General features: G+C 39.7%; 1 protein-coding gene across 1 annotated transcript; it reads right to left on the bottom strand.

Moving 5' to 3' along the window:
* Positions 1-1,391: 1,391 nt before the first annotated feature.
* LOC111950873 (P2Y purinoceptor 14-like) lies at positions 1,392-3,288 on the bottom strand. The gene is made up of 2 exons (XM_070434288.1): positions 3,253-3,288; positions 1,392-3,027 (listed from the first exon to the last, which is right to left on the bottom strand). The coding sequence occupies exon 2, from the start codon at positions 3,012-3,014 to the stop codon at positions 1,947-1,949; it is 1,068 nt and encodes a 355-aa protein (XP_070290389.1). The 5' UTR covers positions 3,015-3,027; positions 3,253-3,288; the 3' UTR covers positions 1,392-1,946.
* Between the last annotated feature and the right edge of the window lie 16,026 nt (positions 3,289-19,314).

The following is a 19,314-nucleotide window of genomic DNA, read 5'->3' as shown; positions in this document are numbered from 1 at the left end:
AAAGTTTCCGACCCWTTGCAACTAGCCGGCTACCTAGTTTAAATATCAGCAGTACTGCCACATCAGCATAATATTTTATTAACACTTGATAACACTAGATTAATACCATCATCAATACCTGGTCTGGTTGGCTAATACACACAGCAGAGAGAGGCAGAAAGACAGAGGAGCGTCTTCATCAAGGACCCTCTAACTCAACTCCATGCCTTCTTCAGTCCATCCCTTCTTCAGTCCGCGAGTTGCACCATGTGTCAGGGCAGCAGCAACACAGGTAGTCTACTGGCRCTGACCACCATAATACTAARATATCAATACAAGCCACTTGCYAGCCAGCCATATATCATGARTTAGAAGACTATGAATATTACATTATAAAGTTATTATTTAAGAATTTAAGAACATGGAGGATAAATTACAATCAGTACAAAAAAATTAAAAATCAAGCTAGCTAACTAGCAGATTAACATCAATTATCAACAATGACAAGCTGAAAGCCCACCCTCTTTCCCCTGTCAATCATGTCTTTAGGAGGCTTACAATTTGTAATGAGTGTGTTCTGGTACAAATAAATGGCCCTTTTCTTAAAAATAAAAATACATCGCTACAGAGGCAGTTGATATTTTAGGAATATCAAGATATGAATTATGAAAGTATTTTTATTTTGAGCACCTGCCCCCTGAAAGGTCTGTGCACTGCCTTGATTAAAACGGATAAGAATCGGTTAGAAATGTCAGACAAAGGATCATTTACATTCTATTATACAAATGACAAAAAATATGTTTGTCAGCTATGGACATTGTTACTTCAGGTATTGTACTGCAAGGTTAACTCATCCAAATGCAAATAGCCTAAATATGCACCAAACAGTATTTATCCAAGATAAAGACTGGAAATGGCTTTGTTCTCTTTAATGAAAGGCTGCTGATCATCCACCAGAGACAGTGATATCATCAAAGTGAGCGTCTGGCTTTGAACAACAGGTATATATCCCTCTTTCCTCTGCTCCTCCGCTCCTCTGTGATCAATCTATGCTGTCAGTCGAAGCCCAGCCTGTTTTTGTGCAGTAGGTGATAAAACTAAATAATTCAACCCGTCATTTATTTGATAAATTACTGAATAACTGAGTGAATCCTGACAGTGATTGGATTAGACTACTTAAGTTTGATAATATACTGCCTCTACTATACATACTACTCACATGCTACTCACATGCTTAAAGCAAGAAAATAATAATGAAAGGATCAGTGTTATCTGAGGAGATAATCCCTTATGAACATCAAATGAAATTAACTTTGGTGAACTTAATTAATCAGTATCTTTAGTGAACTTATGCAACTGTAAAAGGCAAATATCCACATAAATAAACTTCAAGGCTCTCGATTGTGTGGAAATATACATTTATTGATCTCATGGCAGAAAAATATATTTTAAAAAGTGTACAAGACTGACACAACATGGCCATTACAGCTTTTGTTAGTACTTCATCGAATTAATACGTTTTCAGACAACAGAGGTTTTGTGACAATAAAACTTTTTGGGAGACATATCCATGGTATACCACGGCTTTCAGCCAATCAGCATCCAGGGCTCGAACCACCCGGTTTAAAATGCCCTTTTAACAATGACAACCTAAGGTCACCATAAGTGTGAGTAATATACTCAAATAACGCAGACTGTACAAATACTCATACAAACACCATTCTTACTGGACCAACAATTATATCTACAAAGTCCAGTAAGAACTTGATAAAAATAGTTCATATATATATTAATCTTTCATAATGGACATTCAATAATACCCTTCTATACTTTATTTTATAGAGTCAATAGTATCAACAGTATTAACATGTATTGTACATTATTATACATAATTTCTCAGTTACTAATCTAAATAGATTTCTAACCCCATTGTGCAAAATGTTAAAAACTCCCTGCCTTAGATAGCTCTATATCTCTGTAATAGATTGATTAATAATGATGTGTCTACTGGTAACAGCATACATGGTCTTGAACTGCCCCTGCAGGGCACAGAGGATGGTCCTCCTATAGGTRCAGGACAGGAAGTAGTAGATTATGGGGTCCAGACAGCTGTTGAGGGAAGACAGGAGCAGAGTGAGTTCATTGAGGATGTGAAGAATCTGCTTACTGTCCAGGGCCTGAATCAGATCCATTTGGGCCAGCACGTAGGGCACTCGCACCAGGTGGTATGGCAGGAAGCACAGTGTGAAGATCACCGGCACCACAAAAGTCTTCCGGACCACCCTGCTCTTCCTCCGCTGGGCCTTGGGGTCCCGGTTCCCTAAGGACATGGTCCTCACCTTGGTGGTTATGCTGGCGTAGAAGCAGAGGACGAGGATGAAGGTGGCACAGAAGAAGGCCACCATGGTGAGGTTGGCCAGGCCCCCCAGGAGACCTTTATGGTGGAAGTGGAAGCATATCATGTCACAGGGTTGCTGCCTGTCATTCCCGAGGAAGAACAGAGACATGCCCAGGACCAGGCTTGCCCACACCGAGAAGGACGCCCGGTGGCTCCACCGCACCCTGTGGATTCTCAGGACCCACACAGGCTTGATGATCTTCAGGTAGCGATCCAGACTGATCAGGCTGAGGAACAGGATGCTGGCATACATGTTGACGTAGAAGAAGATGCCCAGAACCTTGCAGATGTAGAAGGGGCCCTGGCTGTTGTGGTAATAGACCCGCATAGGCAGACACAGCACCAACAGGAAGTCAGCTATGGCCAGGTGTCTCATGTACACAGCCATGGACGAGTCGGAGTGCTTCCTCAGGAAGAACACAAATATGGTCATGGTGTTGCTGACCAGGCCGAAGAAGCAGATTATTGAGTAGAGAATGGGTAAGGCAGGAGACAGGATGCCGTCATGGATCTCACAGTTGCCGTTTACATCAACCCCACTGGTGTTTACTCCTAGTTCCATCATCGTCCCACTAACGGTGGTATTCAATCTAGTCCCAAAGGCCGAGACACAAGCTGAATCACAWGGACGACACATGCTGWTCAATCAACTAAAGAAAGGCAAAAGTTTAATTAAAACCCATATATTTCAAAGACAGTGTTTTATAAACACCATGCATACAATTTTTTTCTTTCAATGCAAGAAAAAGTATAATCAAATCAAATAAACAAAATGTATGAAAGTTGCGATATTTGTTATATTATGCTGTGTTGATTGAAGTCTGAAATAAACTATCATCAAGCCATGTTATTACAACCAGAAAACAAGAACTTACATGGGTAGCTGCTCCTGCCCTCTGCTCCACTCTCAGTCTCAGACTGAAATGAATGAGTTCCTGTGCATGAGCAGTGCTTTTGACAGAACCAAGTCCCATCAAGGAAATACTGAGATGTGACGTGAGTCAACCATCAAATCATCCCTGTTAAGACAGCTTATGTTGCTTCCTCAATCGCAAAGCTTTCAGCGAAGGGAAAATGAGACAGACAGTTCTGAGGGCCCTGTCATGACGTTGATCTCTAGATAGATGAGGATGAGTAATATTTGAAGAAAAACCAACATTGTCTTGACTTCATTGTTTTGGGGACTATATGAGGTTATGATATACTGCTCCTGGGTCTATGGAGTACAAACAAGCGTTGTGAAGACAATAAATATTGTAATCAGATTACAGATACTTTTGGAAAAACAGATGATAACTTCTTGCATTACTTTTAATTTGCCMACGCCATTAGGGTACTGGGAAAAGATTCAAAGTTCAGACTTGAATTTTATATGGAAAGGGAAACGTCACAGAATTAAAATKACCACACTCCAGCAACCCAAAGGTCTTGGGGGTCTAGGTTTACTCAACTTCAGGTTATATGCTTTGTCTCTAGTGCTCCGCCCATTTAAGAAATGGTTTTATCAAGATAAATGTCTTCCTTTGTTGGATCTAGAAGAAAATATAGTGGCACCATTTACATTGCAATATGTGCTATTCTCTGCCTTATCTCCTAAGTTTTTCCGTACTCAGTTTGGACCAATCACCGCCCACTCAATACAGACCTGGATACCTATTATTTTTAAACAATGGCCTGAACAAGGAATTCATAAACTTTCGGACATAATGAATGATGAAGGTTTATTATCCTTTCATGACCAAAAAATATGTATAATTTATCTGGTTCGTCATTAAAAACTATTTGCAGTTAACTGCTATGTGCACTTATGGAGTCCTATGGAGACAACCACTCCCATTCCATCCACTCTCTGAGTTTTTAATTAGCAAGAACACAAGTGGAGGTTTTGTATTCAATCTACAGGGCATTAGGAAAGTATTCAGACCCCTTCACTTTTTTCCACATTTTGTTACATTACAGCCTTGTTCTAAAATTGATTAAATMGTTTTTTTCTCTCATCAATACAATACCCTATAACGACGAAGCAAAAACARGTTTTCAGACAATTTTGCAAATTCATCACAAATAAAAAAGATTTATATAAGTATTCAGACCCTTTTTTTAGTACTTTGTTAAAGCACCTTTGGCAGCGATTACAGCCTAGAGTCTTCTTGGGTATGACACTACAAGCTTGGCACACCTGTACTTGGAGAGTTTCTCACATTCTTTTCTGCAGTTCMTCTCAAGCTTTGTCAGGTTGGATGGRGAGCGTCGCTGCACAGTTATTTTCAGGTCTCTCCAGAGATGTTTGATCGGGTTCAAGTCCGGGTTCTGGCTGGGCCACTCACGAACATTCAGAGACTTGTCCCGAAGCCACTCCTGCGTTGTCTTGGCTGTGTGCTTAAGGTCGTTGTCCTGTTGGAAGGTGAACCTTCGCCCMAGTCTGAGGTYCTGTGAGCTCTGGAGCAGATCATCAAAGATCTCTCTGTACTTTGCTCCGTTCATCTTTCTCTCGATCCTGACTAGTTTCCCAATCCTTGCCGTTGAAAAACATCCCCACAACATGATGCTGCCACCACCATATTTTACGAAGGTTTCCTTCAGWTGTGATACTTGGCATTCAGGCCAAAGAGTTCAATCTTGGTTTCAWCAGACCAGAGATTATTGTTTCTCATGGTGCTCTATAGATGGTGGTCCTTCTGGAAGGTTCTTTCATCTTCACAGAGGAACTCTGGAGCACTGTCAGAATGACTATCGGGTTCTTGCTCACCTCCCTTACCAAGGCCCTTCTCACCCGATTGCTCAGTTTGGCCTGGCGGCCAGCTCTAGGAAGAGTCTTGGTGGTTCCAAACTTCTTCCATTTAAGAATGATGGAGGTCACCGTGTTCTTGGGGACCTTCAATGCTACAGAAATGTTTTGGTACCCTTCCCAGATCTGAGCCTCGACACAATCCTATTTCGGAGCTCTACGGACAATTCCTTCGACCTCATAGCTTGGTTTTTGCTCTGACATGCACTGTCAACTGTGGGACCTTATATAGACAGGTGTGTGTCTTTCCAAATCATGACCAATCAATTKAATTTACCACAGATGGACTCCAATCAAGTTGTAGAAACATCTCAAGGATGTCCAATGGAAACAGGATGCACCTGAGCTCAATTTCGAGTATCATAACAAAGGGTCTGAATACTTATGTATATAAGGTATTTCATATTTTATTTTAGGCAGTCTGAATACTTTCCGAATGCACTGTATATCATTAGAAACTAATCTTTGACTCTTTAGTGTCTTGCTACAGGATGTAGCAGCAGGATGTGTTCAAGATAGTCTCACTTCTTGTCAAGAAACAACCTCAGACCCCTCACCACACTAASCATACAGAAAATATATAGGGCCCTCTTTCCACATGACCCAATTGTCTGTTTCATCAAGAAAAACTTTTTGAAATACTCTTGGCCCTACAGTGACCATACTGGGAAAAAAGCTTGTTTTATAAGGAGAATGGGATCCACCCAAATAATTTGGGTGGATCCAGGTGTGTCCCAGGATAAATACACCTCTTCCCCATTCATTGAGGAGACTCTCTTCATGCAGACACACTGATAGGTTTTGGTTGTGGCATTCTTGTGGCTGTTTTGTTTGTTTGCGTTGGCACCTTTCAACACCCTCATTATCACATTTATGCACGCAACCACTCACTTACACTACTGATTACTGACTACAGACACACCATTGTTAATTGTATTTAGTTTACTTTAGTTAATAAATATATTTAGTTATTCCTTATCTCCACGTTGTCTCCCTTTTTGTTACGAACTTCGAGCCGGTTCGTGACACAGGTCAGAGAGCCAACAACCTGTGTGGGGGGCTTGATTCTGCTGACGGTGCATTACTGTATTAGCTGGTTCGTGGCATACAGATTTCCAGTTAAAGAGGATGTTAAATGGAAGAATTCAGCATTTCGCTTTTGTAGTAATGCAGCTTGAACTTTATACTGAATTATCAAACCACATTGAAAAACAAAATTGTAGAACAGGAAATTAAATGCTTTAGCAGCCTGCAAAAGCACACGTTCACCACCCACATGCTAAAACTCCAAGCCACCTATCGCAGAATTAAGTAATCAGATAAGTCTATGTTATCAGTGGTGCATTGCAACTTTGCTTCTCAGTTCATTCAGAAGAGGTGAAGCAACCTCATATATCAAGGTGTTTTAAGAAATGTTTCTCTGCACATTAGTCTTCTGAAATTCTGGATGCATTGGCATCTGGAGGCATTTATAATTTGTAATCTGATACAATGGAGCAAGCTGCATCTGTGCTGGTGTGTAGTCTACTGTAGCATCCATATGGACTGTGGCTGGGGATTCAACCTGTTCACAGCTCAAGCTACACACCAAAGCTCAGCACTGAGCCCACAGCGGATGGCAGCGGATGGCAGTGGGATTGTTTGTGATATCAAATCAATACACCACCCCAATAACTAATTTAACTGCCTGTTTATTGTCTACCATTATTACCACCCTCCTGTGTCAAACTGTGGTACCTGTAGTGTTTTTTCTGGTCACATTGTCAGGGAAACTCTTGATCCTATTTAAAGCTGTTTAAGGTACCCCCTCCTTCAGTTCTTTACAAAGTATGACTTGCACATGTCAACAATCTGCAACCCTTTTGGTTTTCACAAACGTTAAAAGGAACAGTAAATGTCTGAGGTGGGCCTGGTTTCATGTAGCAGTGCATGCAGCTGTGCAAACACGCCATTCGGAGAAAACACAGAACTTCAGGATATTGTTGTGGCCACAGAGCATAGCTGTATTAGTCAGGCCGAGAGTGACATGTCTTTATCTCATATCTCACACAAATGTTGTCAAACATGAAGCAGAATACATCCACTGAAGTTAATGTACACTGTAAAAAATAAAGTGCTTTGTTACACAAACTAGTGGCAAATGAGCTGCCACCACCCTAAAGGAGACCTTAACTTGGCTGGAGTATTGAAACACATTGTTGTGAGGGTATTGGGACAGATTTAAGGTGTTCTGAAACATTCATCTTGAGGTGTTCTGAAACATGACATGGTGTGTTGTAACACCACATAAGTGTCAGTGTCATAACCCCTTGCCAGAGACTGGGAGCCCTGTCCCGGAAATGCTTGAAAACACTATTAGTCCTGTGTAGCCGAATTGGATCCCTTCTCCTTTGGTGTGGTTTCCTCTCTAAATCTCATAAACACTATGATGGTATTTCAAATCCTGTTCCACGCAGAATTAGATCCCTTATGGAGTTCCCAAAAAACTGTAAATGGGAGTTTCCTCTTATTGTATGTTCCCTGCCCTTACAGTATATGGTGTGTTTATAAACTCATTGGTARTTCCAAAAGGTCAAATGTACAGTATTATGCTCAAAGGACAAGAGAAAAAAATACTTGTGAAAATACAAAGTATTGCATTTGTCCGGGATAATGAGTACAAAATTACTTTTCAATGTTTTATTGCAAATTACAAAACATTAAAAAGARGTCAAACATTTGTATATTGATAAAGACAGTTCAAAGATCTGTAAGGTMTTTATCATCAGAAATGTGACATTTTACACACTCATGGAAAAAATACAGGCAATGACTGCTAATGTTAGCAGTAGCACTCATACAAAACCTCAGCCCATGGCTAAATGTGATCCACCAGTCACCCATTAYGCTAATGTCCTGACCTGAGTCTTGATTTTCAGATGATGGTACATGGCATGGAAGATTGTTCATATTAATTTAATCACAGTACAGTTGAGTTAGATGATATGATTGACCATTGACATTAGCCTGTGATCCTGGTCGGCTTTGGTTAGGATTGGCGAGTAGGTGGGTAACGTAGTATGTATGTATGCATGTATGATTTTCTACAGGGAGAGAGAAATAGCCAATAATCTCAAGCAATAATGATACTACATAAATGCATAATTTGGTTATCAAATGTCAGAGCTGCCAATTCTCACACATAGGCAATAAGACACACGCATTTATAACACTCTTCTCACGCTGACACACCACACCTCATGTCTCCCGCATCAAAAAGTACTGGTTTTATTTTTAAAGTACTGGTTTTATTTTTTAAATTAATCCATTGTGTTAACTTTTCAACTGCGCCCAAATCGTTTTGAAATCCTAGTATCTGCACCAGAAATGTAAAGGAAAAATCCATCCAAAACCACTAATTCCTTTAATTTACAGTGTTACATTACACTAATATGTGGGAACAATATTTTTTTAACAAATGTCTCATTTTGACGTTATAATAACGTTGGTAGCAACATGGAAAATCATTGTGGAAATCGTTGCAGCTCAAGTCAACTACAAAATACACAATGCAATGCTCTCTCTATGGGCTGGCTGGCTATGTAGCTAGCTAGAAAACGTACCAAACACCCAAATTATATGGACCCTGACTTAACTTTCATTGTTAATTTGTTTATCTTTCATGGAAGATTATTTATCCATAAAMGGAAGTGGGCAGAGAACTCTTCACATTATTTAAGATAGAATTGAAATATTATTTTGAAATGATCAGTGAATGTAAAAACAAAAAGCAATACGCACCATAAAAAAAGCAATACGCACCATTTAATAAATTGAAAATGAATCTTGGTATGTAATACCCCTGTCTGTTAGGTTTATGTACTCTTGTTTGTATATTTCATTTTTTTTGTATTTGTTGTGTTCATAGTAAAAAAATATTTAAAAAAAGTTAATAATACCAAAGACAATATCAGCATGTAAATTAGCTAATTAGTTGTACAATCGCCTAAACATCCTGCAATATCAACTTAGGCGTCTCACCATGTTCAACCTGTATATCGATGTGCCTCAGAGTGAGAAAGTTTTACATTCACAAAGGCATAATATATACATATACTTGAGGCAATGGGAAACGTTGCCCATGCTACGTCAATGGTCCGCGCGGAGCATTCTGGGCGATTCTRARACAAGGAGCGGTCCTGCAAGGCTTGAATGGAGTCTATTGGGCGCTAGYTCAAAACCMAACATTAGCACGAATTTCGTCAACAACAAGTACAACATTACAAATATTTTCCGAGATGTGAGATAATTAACTTGCTCTCTGTAATATCGTATTGCTTTGGAATCGCAAAATTACGTACTTTCTAGAAAAGAGGCACGTTTCTCGTCTTTGAGAAGGGATTGCGTGACGATAAAATTTAATAATCCCGTGACGCAGCATGACAACGTGAACGCGATTGGTCGACAGTCTACTGGGTGTGGGATTACACATTCCTTAATTCATTGGTTTCATATCTCCTTTCTATATATCAAATCAAGGGGCTTTATTGGYATTGGAAACTCACACACACTTCAAAACGGATAGAACATCCCTCAGAGATGCACAAAACAATATAACATTCAAAATGGGTGAACATTTCCTTTAAACTCACGAGTGGAACCTCTATCATTATTGTCCTGTTTTGCCACTGCACTGTGAACCGCGGCACATTGAAGCATATGATTGGTCTAGTTATGTAAGGKCTCATGGGGATTGGATGCATGTTTTAAAGAAACGCCCCTCAAGATTAGAGTGGAGTTTAATAGAGAAAATGATAACGTTCTCTGCTGAGTTTATAAAACTGTATAAAGAGCGGCACGGGTAGCGCTGTTTTATGTACAATGTTGTCAACAAAATGAGGTTGCTGTAACTCCCGTCCCTATTGCAGAATGCAGCCTTTTGATAGCATGTACTAAAGTCGATTTAATACACATTTACATTARTCCCCTCGTTTCGAGATTGGCTTTTAGACTGTGACAATGAAAAGGCAGAAAACATACCTACAGTATGTTTTAGCAGGGAAGTTTTGCAGGGTGACCTGATTTGTAACTATGAAAATAATTTTGTACAACAGATTGGGATGTGAACCCAAAAGTGTACGTTTGATTCTAGAGGGGGGGAAATAAATAGACAAATAATTTGTTTAGGATGTAGTCTAGTCATCAGGATATTTTATTATCTATTTACTTTATTTACCTGATCAGTTGGACAATTCTCATTATTAACATTGGGGTAAAATATAGGGTAATTATTATTCCCCACACTTATYTTATTATTCYGCTTCTTCACATTTTTGACAGTGTAATTCCATATTTGAAATATGATATGCCTACTTGTGTCTTTGAAAATGAATCATATGAAGCTATATATTTTTCAAATAAGCATCGGATAAAATGCTCCAGGAATCAAATATTATATTTGACATTTTAGTATTGTGCACATGCTAGGCATAGATGGGGGACACAACTCATAAATGCATCATATTTTGKCTATGTAGAGTAAGATGGTAAGGATCTTCAACTGGTAGGCATAAACCACCTGAATAATTGATATTCATTAGATTTTTCTTGAAGTTTGGGTGATTTTGAGAAATRTATTGTTAAAAGAAGAACATTTTCAAACACCCAGCACTTGGGAAACAGATCAGAGGTGGCTAACCCTCCTGGAGAGCAGGATTTTCTTCCATCCTTAGTGTAGTGGTGCCACTCCCTGGCACGTGTTACCTACAAATTTCCACCCGAGATTAGGGTTTAATCCCTGCTTCCAATCTWCCCACTGTTTCTCCCCATTTCATTACTGTCTGAAAAAAGTGTCAAATCACCCAAACAATATGTAAAAAAGGATATTAGCATACTTGAAATTTCATCCCCCAAAAATCAAGTAACAAMGTCAACATATTTTGAGTGTTAATTTAATGTTCAAAGCATCCTAAATACACCTGACCYGTGGTTTTAATTTTCCACCCTGCTCATAGACCTAAGCCATATCAAAATACATAGAATTGCAGGAAATAAGCTTTAAAATAGTAAAAGATGTCCCTGCAGTACAGTTGACAACCATTGCTATAAATGCTAAAAAATCCATTCTTACTGGAGCATACAGTGCATTCGGAAAGTATTCAGACCCCGGGACATTTTTCACATTTTGTTACATTACAGCCTTATTCTAAAATGTATTACATCATTTTTTCCCCTCATCAATCTACACACAATACCCCATAATGACGAAGCAAAAACATGTTTTTAGAAATTTTTGCAAATGTATTGAAAATACAAAACAGAAATACGTATTTACATAAATATACAGACCCTTTGCTATGAGACTTGAAATTGAACTCAGATTGAGATGTTTCTACAACTTGATTGGAGTCCACCTGTGGTAAATTCAATTGATTGGACATGATTTGGAAAGGCACACATCTGTCGATATAAGGTCCCACAGTTGTCCATAGAGCTCTGAGACAGGATTGTGTTGAGGCGGAGATCTGGGGAAGGGTATCAAAAAATGTCTGCAGCATTGAAGGTCCCCAAGAACACAGGGGCCTCCATCATTCTTAAATAGAAGAAGTTTGGAACCACCAAGACTCTTCCTAGAGCTGCCAGCCCGGCCAAACTGAGCAATCGGGGGAGAAGGGCCTTGGTCAGGGAGGTGACCAAGAACCTGATGGTCACTCTGACAGAGCTCCAGAGTTCCTCTGTGGAAATGGGAAAAAGGACAACCGTCTCTGCAGTACTCCACCAATCAGGCCTTTATGGTAGAGTGGTCAGATGAAAGCCACTCCTCAGTAAAAGGCACATGACAGCCCCCTTGGAGTTTGCCAAAAGGCACCTAAAGGACTCTGACCATGAGAAACAAGAATCTCTGGTCTGATGAAACCAAGATTGAACTATTTGGCCTGAATGCCAAGCGTCACATCTGGAGGAAACCTTGCACCATCCCTACGGTGAAGCATGGTGGTGGCTGCATCATGCTGTGGGGCTGTTTTTCAGTTGCAGGGACTGGAAGACTAGTCAGKATCGAGGGAAAGATGAACAGAGCAAAGTACAGAGAGATCCTTGATGAAAACCTGCTCCAGAGCACTCAAGACCTTAGACTGGGGCAAAGGTTCACCTTCCAACAGGACACTGAGCCTAAGCATACAGCCAAGACAACGCAGGAGTGGCTTCAGGACAAGTCTCTGAATGTCCTTGAGTGGCCCAGCCAGAGCCCGGACTTGAACCCGATCGAACAGAGACCTGAAAATAGCTGTGCAGCGACRCTCCCCATCCAACCTGACAGAGCTTGAGAGGATCTGTAGAGAAGAATGGGAGAAACTGACCAAGTACAGGTGTGCCAAGCTTGTAGAGTTATATCCAAATTTGGAAAAAGTCAAGGGGTCTGAATACTTTCCGAATGCACTGTATATCACTTGTATATCACTTGTACTGGTACAGATATCCTACTCACGCCACTCTCAGGATCCCGCCTCYTTAACCCATCTTCCTCTACTTTCTTCACTGTCTCAGCATATGACAACTTCTGCACTACTCTAACCCTGGAAACCTCAACCTGCCTCTCTCGCAATGGACATTTCTGATCCCCAGCCCCATGGGCACCCCTACAATTAACACATACTACTTTCCCCAAAAGATACACATTCCTTTGCCTCATGCACTTCTGCCCTTCTGCACTTCTCACACCTAGGAACCTCCCCTACACACTGCTGCCACATRCCCACATGCTTGACACCTGTAACAACATAATGTATTCGGCACAAAAGAACAGACAACGACTCTTCTGTTTCACCACTCACGCCAACCTGTCTGTCACACCAAATGACGAGCATCACAAACACCGGGAATTTTCCCCTTCAGTTGGTCAACTTTCACATTYACCGCTACCCCCGTAATCACTCCTTCAATGGCACCCTTTTCTTGAGAGCAAAACAATTCACATCTCTTGTCCCCATTCCTTTAACGCAGAGAGCCTGCTCCCTCTGACCAGCAGAAACACAAACAATTATCACAAGACCACTTCTGGTTACCTTCACCGATTCCACAGCACCCAACTCTGTTTTCATCCACCCTGAAACCACAAATGGATCAGCCAAAAGGCAAAGGTCCACTTTTTACAAAAATGTCACTCCTACCATCACAGACTCATCTTTATCCTGACCCTCGGTGCAAGCCTCGGGCTCCGAGAATTCCACCACACCATTCTTCTTTAACAAACCATCTCTCTTTTTCCACAATTTTTAACCGATTCCAGCTCACCCTCTTCCTCCCTCTCTSTTCGACCTCCTSTGCCTCCCTTTTTCCCTTCATTCCTCCTCTGTATTCCAAGTATCCTTATGATAATACTGAAGTTCTCCTGACATACGTCTTGTTCTTACCCTGTCAAGGGACGCCATTTTTCCATCAGGCGTCCAGCCGCTTCCGTTCAGGGGAGGTGCCTGTTTTTTATAATTGACCATAGAGTTTGCAAGAGGCAGGCACACCTGCCCATGGATGCCCCTTCTCCACCACTATGCCTCAGACTGGGGGAATTCAGAAAAGTACACAAGCACAATGTTTGAGGTTCACATTTTGCCTTTAATCTAAACATTTGTCTTCTGATATGAAGGTATGAATAAATAAAGGTGGAATTTCACACAAAAAACATTCTCCCTAGGCCCTGTTCAGACTTGAGATAAGTTGATTTAACGTGGACTTAAAAAAATAATGACTAGTAAATGTTATCTTGAGTCCATGTTAAGTCAACTTATATCATGTTTGAATCTGGCCCCATTTGATCAGTGTAACAAGGGTGGATCAGCACAACAGTCCATTCATGAAGAATGGCTGAGTGGACTAAGTCAGTGTTTTAACAAGCAAGAATCCTGAGTTCACATCCACTTTCTCACATGAATACCAGTGATGACGGTGCACTTTATACATGTTACCTCATTTTACCTCTGCTATATATACATAGTCCTAAAAATTTTGATTGTAACATTATTTACAATCGAAAGTTGCCTGGCAACTTTAGCCTATAATTAGTGCCTAGCAAAAGTATTCAATTATTCAAAATATTGACAGAAAATTCAATCAATATTTATAATCAATCAATATTTATGCTATAAACCATTTGCAATGTAAAAATATTWGATTTTATGAGCGACACAGTCAGTCAAAACATGTTTGTTTGGATGCTGCCTTTGCACTGCACTGAAACCCCAGAAAGTGTTTTCACAAACACAATTATTCAGATTGACGAACAACTTTGGGTGGCTCAGAGTACTTCCATTCTGTTTTGAAATATATTCAGTGTATCATAACACTTACAGTACCAGTCAAAAGTTTGGACACATCTACTCATTAAAGGTTTTTCTTTATTTTTACTATTTTCTWCATTGTAGAATAATAGTGAAGACATCAAAACTTTGAAATAACACATATAGAATCATGTAGTAACCAAAAGCAAGTGTTAAACAAATCAAAATATACTTTAYATTTGAAATTCTTCAAAGTAGCCAACCTTTGCCTTGATGACAGCTTTGCACACTCTTGGCATTCTCTCATCCAACTTCACCCGGAAAGCTTTTCCAACAGTCTTGAAGGAGTTCCCACATATGCTGAGCACTTGTTGGCTGCTTTTCCTTGACTCTGTGGTCCAACTCATCCCAAACCATCTCAATTTGGTTGAGGTCAGGTGATCTGATGCAGCACTCCATCAATCTCCTTCTTGGTCAAATGGCCGTTACACAGCCTGGAGGTGTGTTTTGGGTCGTTGTCCTGTTGAAACACAAAGATAGTCCCACTAAGCACAAACCAGATGGGATGGCGTATCGCTGCAGAATGCGGTGGGAACCTCACACGCAGAGATCATCCGTTCACCTACTCACAAAGACACAGGGTTGGAACCAAAAATCTCAAATTTGGAGTCATCAGACGAAAGGACAGATTTCCACCGGTCTAATGTCCATTGCTCGTGTTTCTTGGCACAAACAAGTATCTTCTTATGATTGGTGTCCTTTAGTAGTGGTTTCTTTGCAGCAATTCGACCATGAAGGCCTGATTCACTCAGTCTCCTTGAACAGTGGATGTTGAGATGTGTCTGTTACTTGAACTCTGTGAAGCATTTATTTGGGCTGCAATCTGAGGTGCAGTTAACTCTAATGAACTCATCCTCTGCAGCAGAGGTAACTCCGGGTCTTCCTTTCCGTGTTGGTCCTCAAGAGAGCCAGTTTCATCATAGAGCTTGATGGTTTTTGTGACTGCGCTTGAAGCAACTTTAAAGTTCTTGAAATTTTCCGCATTGACTGACCTTCATGTCTTAAAGTATTGATGGACTGTCGTTTCACATTTGCTTATTTGAGCTGTTCTTGCCATAATATGGACTTGTTATTTACCAAATAGGGCTATCTTCTGTATTACACTCTACCTTGTCACAACATAACTGATTGGCTCAAACGCAATAAGGAAAAAAATTCCACAAATTAATTTTTAACAAGGCACACCTGTTAATTGAAATGCATTCCAGGTGACTACCTCACGAGGCTGGTTGAGAGAATGCCAAGAGTGTGTAAAGCTGTCATCAAGGCAAAGGGTGGCTACTTTGAAGAATCTCAAATATAAAATATATTTTCATTTGTTTAACACTTTTTTGGTTACTACATGATTCCATATGTGTTATTTCATAGTTTTGATGTCTTCACTATTATTCTACAATATAGAACATAATAAAAAATAAAGAAAAACCCTGGAATGAGTAGGTGTGTCCAAACTTTTGACTGGTACCTTACATTGGGTTTACATTCAAACACCCTCCAAACACCAGATTTCAGCTTAGGTGCACTACTTTTCATCGTTTTACTACACAATGATGGTGTTTTGAGGCGTTCTATTTTAATAGTGTAGCTATGAAGAAGTGCTGCTTATCATGTTTGAATTGGTTATCAGAGCCGAAGTTTAAGGACAAGGGAAGGAACTAGAGCTAGTTACATAGCCTACATATAAAAGATACATTAGGAAAGCAAATGTTGTAAAACAAATGGTTCAACATTCATATTAATGCTCATACTACCAACATATTTTACATACATGGATTACCAACTGGGGTCATTTTGACCCCAAGAAGAAACAATTGTAAAAAGCAACAACATAGCAAAATATTAACTTAATTCTTATCAAAATGTCATTAGACATGTAAATAATGTTATATATTTAAAAAAGTTGATTTGCATCTGCTGTCAAACTAAAATGTAAATTTTTGCCTTAAATATGTGCAGCATTTTTTCCGAAGTACAATGCACACTGGGAATAAAAAGCTGATTTACAATCATTTGATTGTAGTATGATTTCGTTTTTAGAATTTWGAAGTAAATATTAATTTTGTCTTATTTATGTGGTAAAAATGAATGCCATTTAAAGGGCCTGTACACCATCATTAGCATTTCTGCTCCGGAAACAATGGGAGTGGTGGGCTTATTGCAGGATGCTTCAAAAAGCATGCTCAAATCCTCAAAGTCATTTCAAACCAAATGTTATAGCAACCMAAATACAATAACAAGTTGCACATACAGAATACTGGAGGATATTTCGGGAATTCTGGTATTCATATAACATTTTCCGCAGAATAACTATATAGCACAATGTGTACATTCAGAGGGTAGCTGCTGGTTTATGTATTACAGTTGTACCAAGTATGTTTACCACTGACAGACTTTTATGAGTTTTTTTGACCTCAACTCAGCACATATCTATGGTAATTTAGATTGTGTACACAGCCATTCCTAGTTATAACAAGTTATAACCATAGGTGAGTACAGGTGCTCCATTTCTGCAGGATATCTGTCGATCGAACAGGCCCCCCTCCACCCTCTGAGGATATGTATAACTTAATATTATGTCTCGAGAGAAACCTGGAATCAAATTAATACTTTTTTAGATTTTCCCTAGAATAATTACTCTTTGGAAGTACATACCAATACAGCTCTCTGTGTATATTCAGAGTGAATCTAATGTCTGTATTGCAGTTATAAGAATGTATACCATTGGCAGATATTGTATACCATTGGCAGATTGTTATATGCACAAAAATAAGGTAATTTTGTGTTTTGTCCATCATAAGATACATGGTATAGAAAAGTACAATCTTAGGCGAATACATGGGAAGCTATGTCTCTGCAGATTATTTGTCTCTATCTGGTCAAAATCACTGATACAGGTCCCCGTCCACCCTCTGGTGGTATGGACAACTTGTTATTATGTCTCTAGAGAAACTTAGATTCAAATAAAGGTCCTATCTATCAAAKTACTATAGGCAGAATTAGGTGTTTTTGGCTGGGTGTTCTTTATAGTCCATAATGATACAGAAACATGAAATCATTATTTAGATTTGTTATGAACAAGTTGATTGACAATTTCAATTGGAATAATTTAATAAAACAGCTTTGGGCTATGATAAAAACAAATATGCCTCCTCAGTTGGCAGGATGAGGGAAGAAACCCACTGGGCACACACTGGTTGAATCAACGTTGTTTCCACGTMATTTCAATAAAACTACGTTGAACCAACGTGGAATAGACGTTGAATTGACGTTTGTGCCCAGTGCAAAAGGGCTTATAGGACTTTGGATTTTGGAGTAGCCTATATGTGAACTTTAAGTTGGTTCTTTTTTTTAAACAAATAAACTCAAAACAAACCAATAAAAATGTTACAGTTGGACACTAAATTATATTTTGATGAGACAGAAGACATTTCTTTGATATTGGATTTTGTCCAAACAAAAGTGGCCTTTTATGTGGCGGTGCCTGTGGCCCTGGCCGTGGGTGCAGTAACACAATTCAATCACAGGATGGCAGACAAGCATTAATATGATATGAAATAATGTGTTTGATAGGGCTTTTCTCCAGGCTTACTTTGGTAGACATGAAATTCTGCRTCTTGGTTTCATAAGGCACTTTAGTTATTTATCATACGGTCTATTTATCTATTTATCACACTATTTAGCTCCCRATCGGTGCCRCGGTCTAAGGCACTGCATCTCAGTGCTAGAGGCGTCACTACAGACCCTGGTTCGATCCCGGGCTGTATCACAACCGGCTGTGATCGGGAGTCCCACAGGGCGGCACACAATTGGCCAGCGTCGTCCGGGTTAGGGGAGGGTTTGGCCAGGGTAGGCCGTCACTGTAAAATAAGAATTTGTCTTAACTGACTTGCCTGGTTAAATAATAAAAATATTAGTGTGGGGCACATATGTTTAGGCAGCCTGGTCTCATAGACGAGATGTAACATAGTACATGTAAATCCGGGACACTCAAATTAGTATGATATGTTACATTTGGCATGGTTATATAAGACAGAAGGTTACTTTAGGCAAAAAAAACGAATCTCATCACAGACAACTTTAGCATGTTCACTCATTTGCAACTATTTACTACTTTTTAGCTACTTTCAACTACTTAGCATGTTAGCTAATCTTTCCCCTAACTCTTACCTTAGCCCTTTAACCTAACTCCTAACACTAACCCTAACCTTAGCCCCTAACCTTAACCCCTAACCTAGATAACGTTAGCCACTTAGCCACCTAGCTAACATTTCCACAAATTGGAAATCATAACATATTGTAACGACCCTGGGTTTATAAGCGCGGAAATCGACTCTGCCGCTTGAGCATGCTTTTGCGGCACAGTCGATAGCGCGCCGGACCTCGGGCTAGRAGGTCGAGGGTTCGAGACCTGCTCCCTGCCTGTTTCATTACAATATCATACATTTTCATAACATATTGTACAAATTGCGATTCGTAACATAGCATATGAATTGCAATTCGGAACATATCATATGAATTGTAATTCATAACATATCATATGAAATGGATGACGGAAATCACAAATTAATACATATCATACAAACCTAACATATCATACTAATTGGAGTATCCCGGATTTACATTTACTATGTTAAGTCTACCCCTGAGTCCAGGTTGGTTTATGCTACTCTTTTTCATATTGTAGAGCTATGTATTATATGGCTAGCCTATTTGACAGCTGTATGGCACTGCATATAGATTAGAGGACAACACCATTTCTGAGTATATTCTAGGTCTAGGCTGTAGTGGTGTGTGGCATTTCCCATGTTTTTATAWGGCGGTCAGCTGAAAACCAGTGG

The sequence above is a fragment of the Salvelinus sp. IW2-2015 genome, linkage group LG23 (assembly GCF_002910315.2).
Source record: "Salvelinus sp. IW2-2015 linkage group LG23, ASM291031v2, whole genome shotgun sequence".
Taxonomy (NCBI): Eukaryota; Metazoa; Chordata; class Actinopteri; order Salmoniformes; family Salmonidae; genus Salvelinus; species Salvelinus sp. IW2-2015.
Note: the sequence above shows the minus strand (reverse complement) of the source record. Positions and strands in the feature narration are given on the sequence as shown.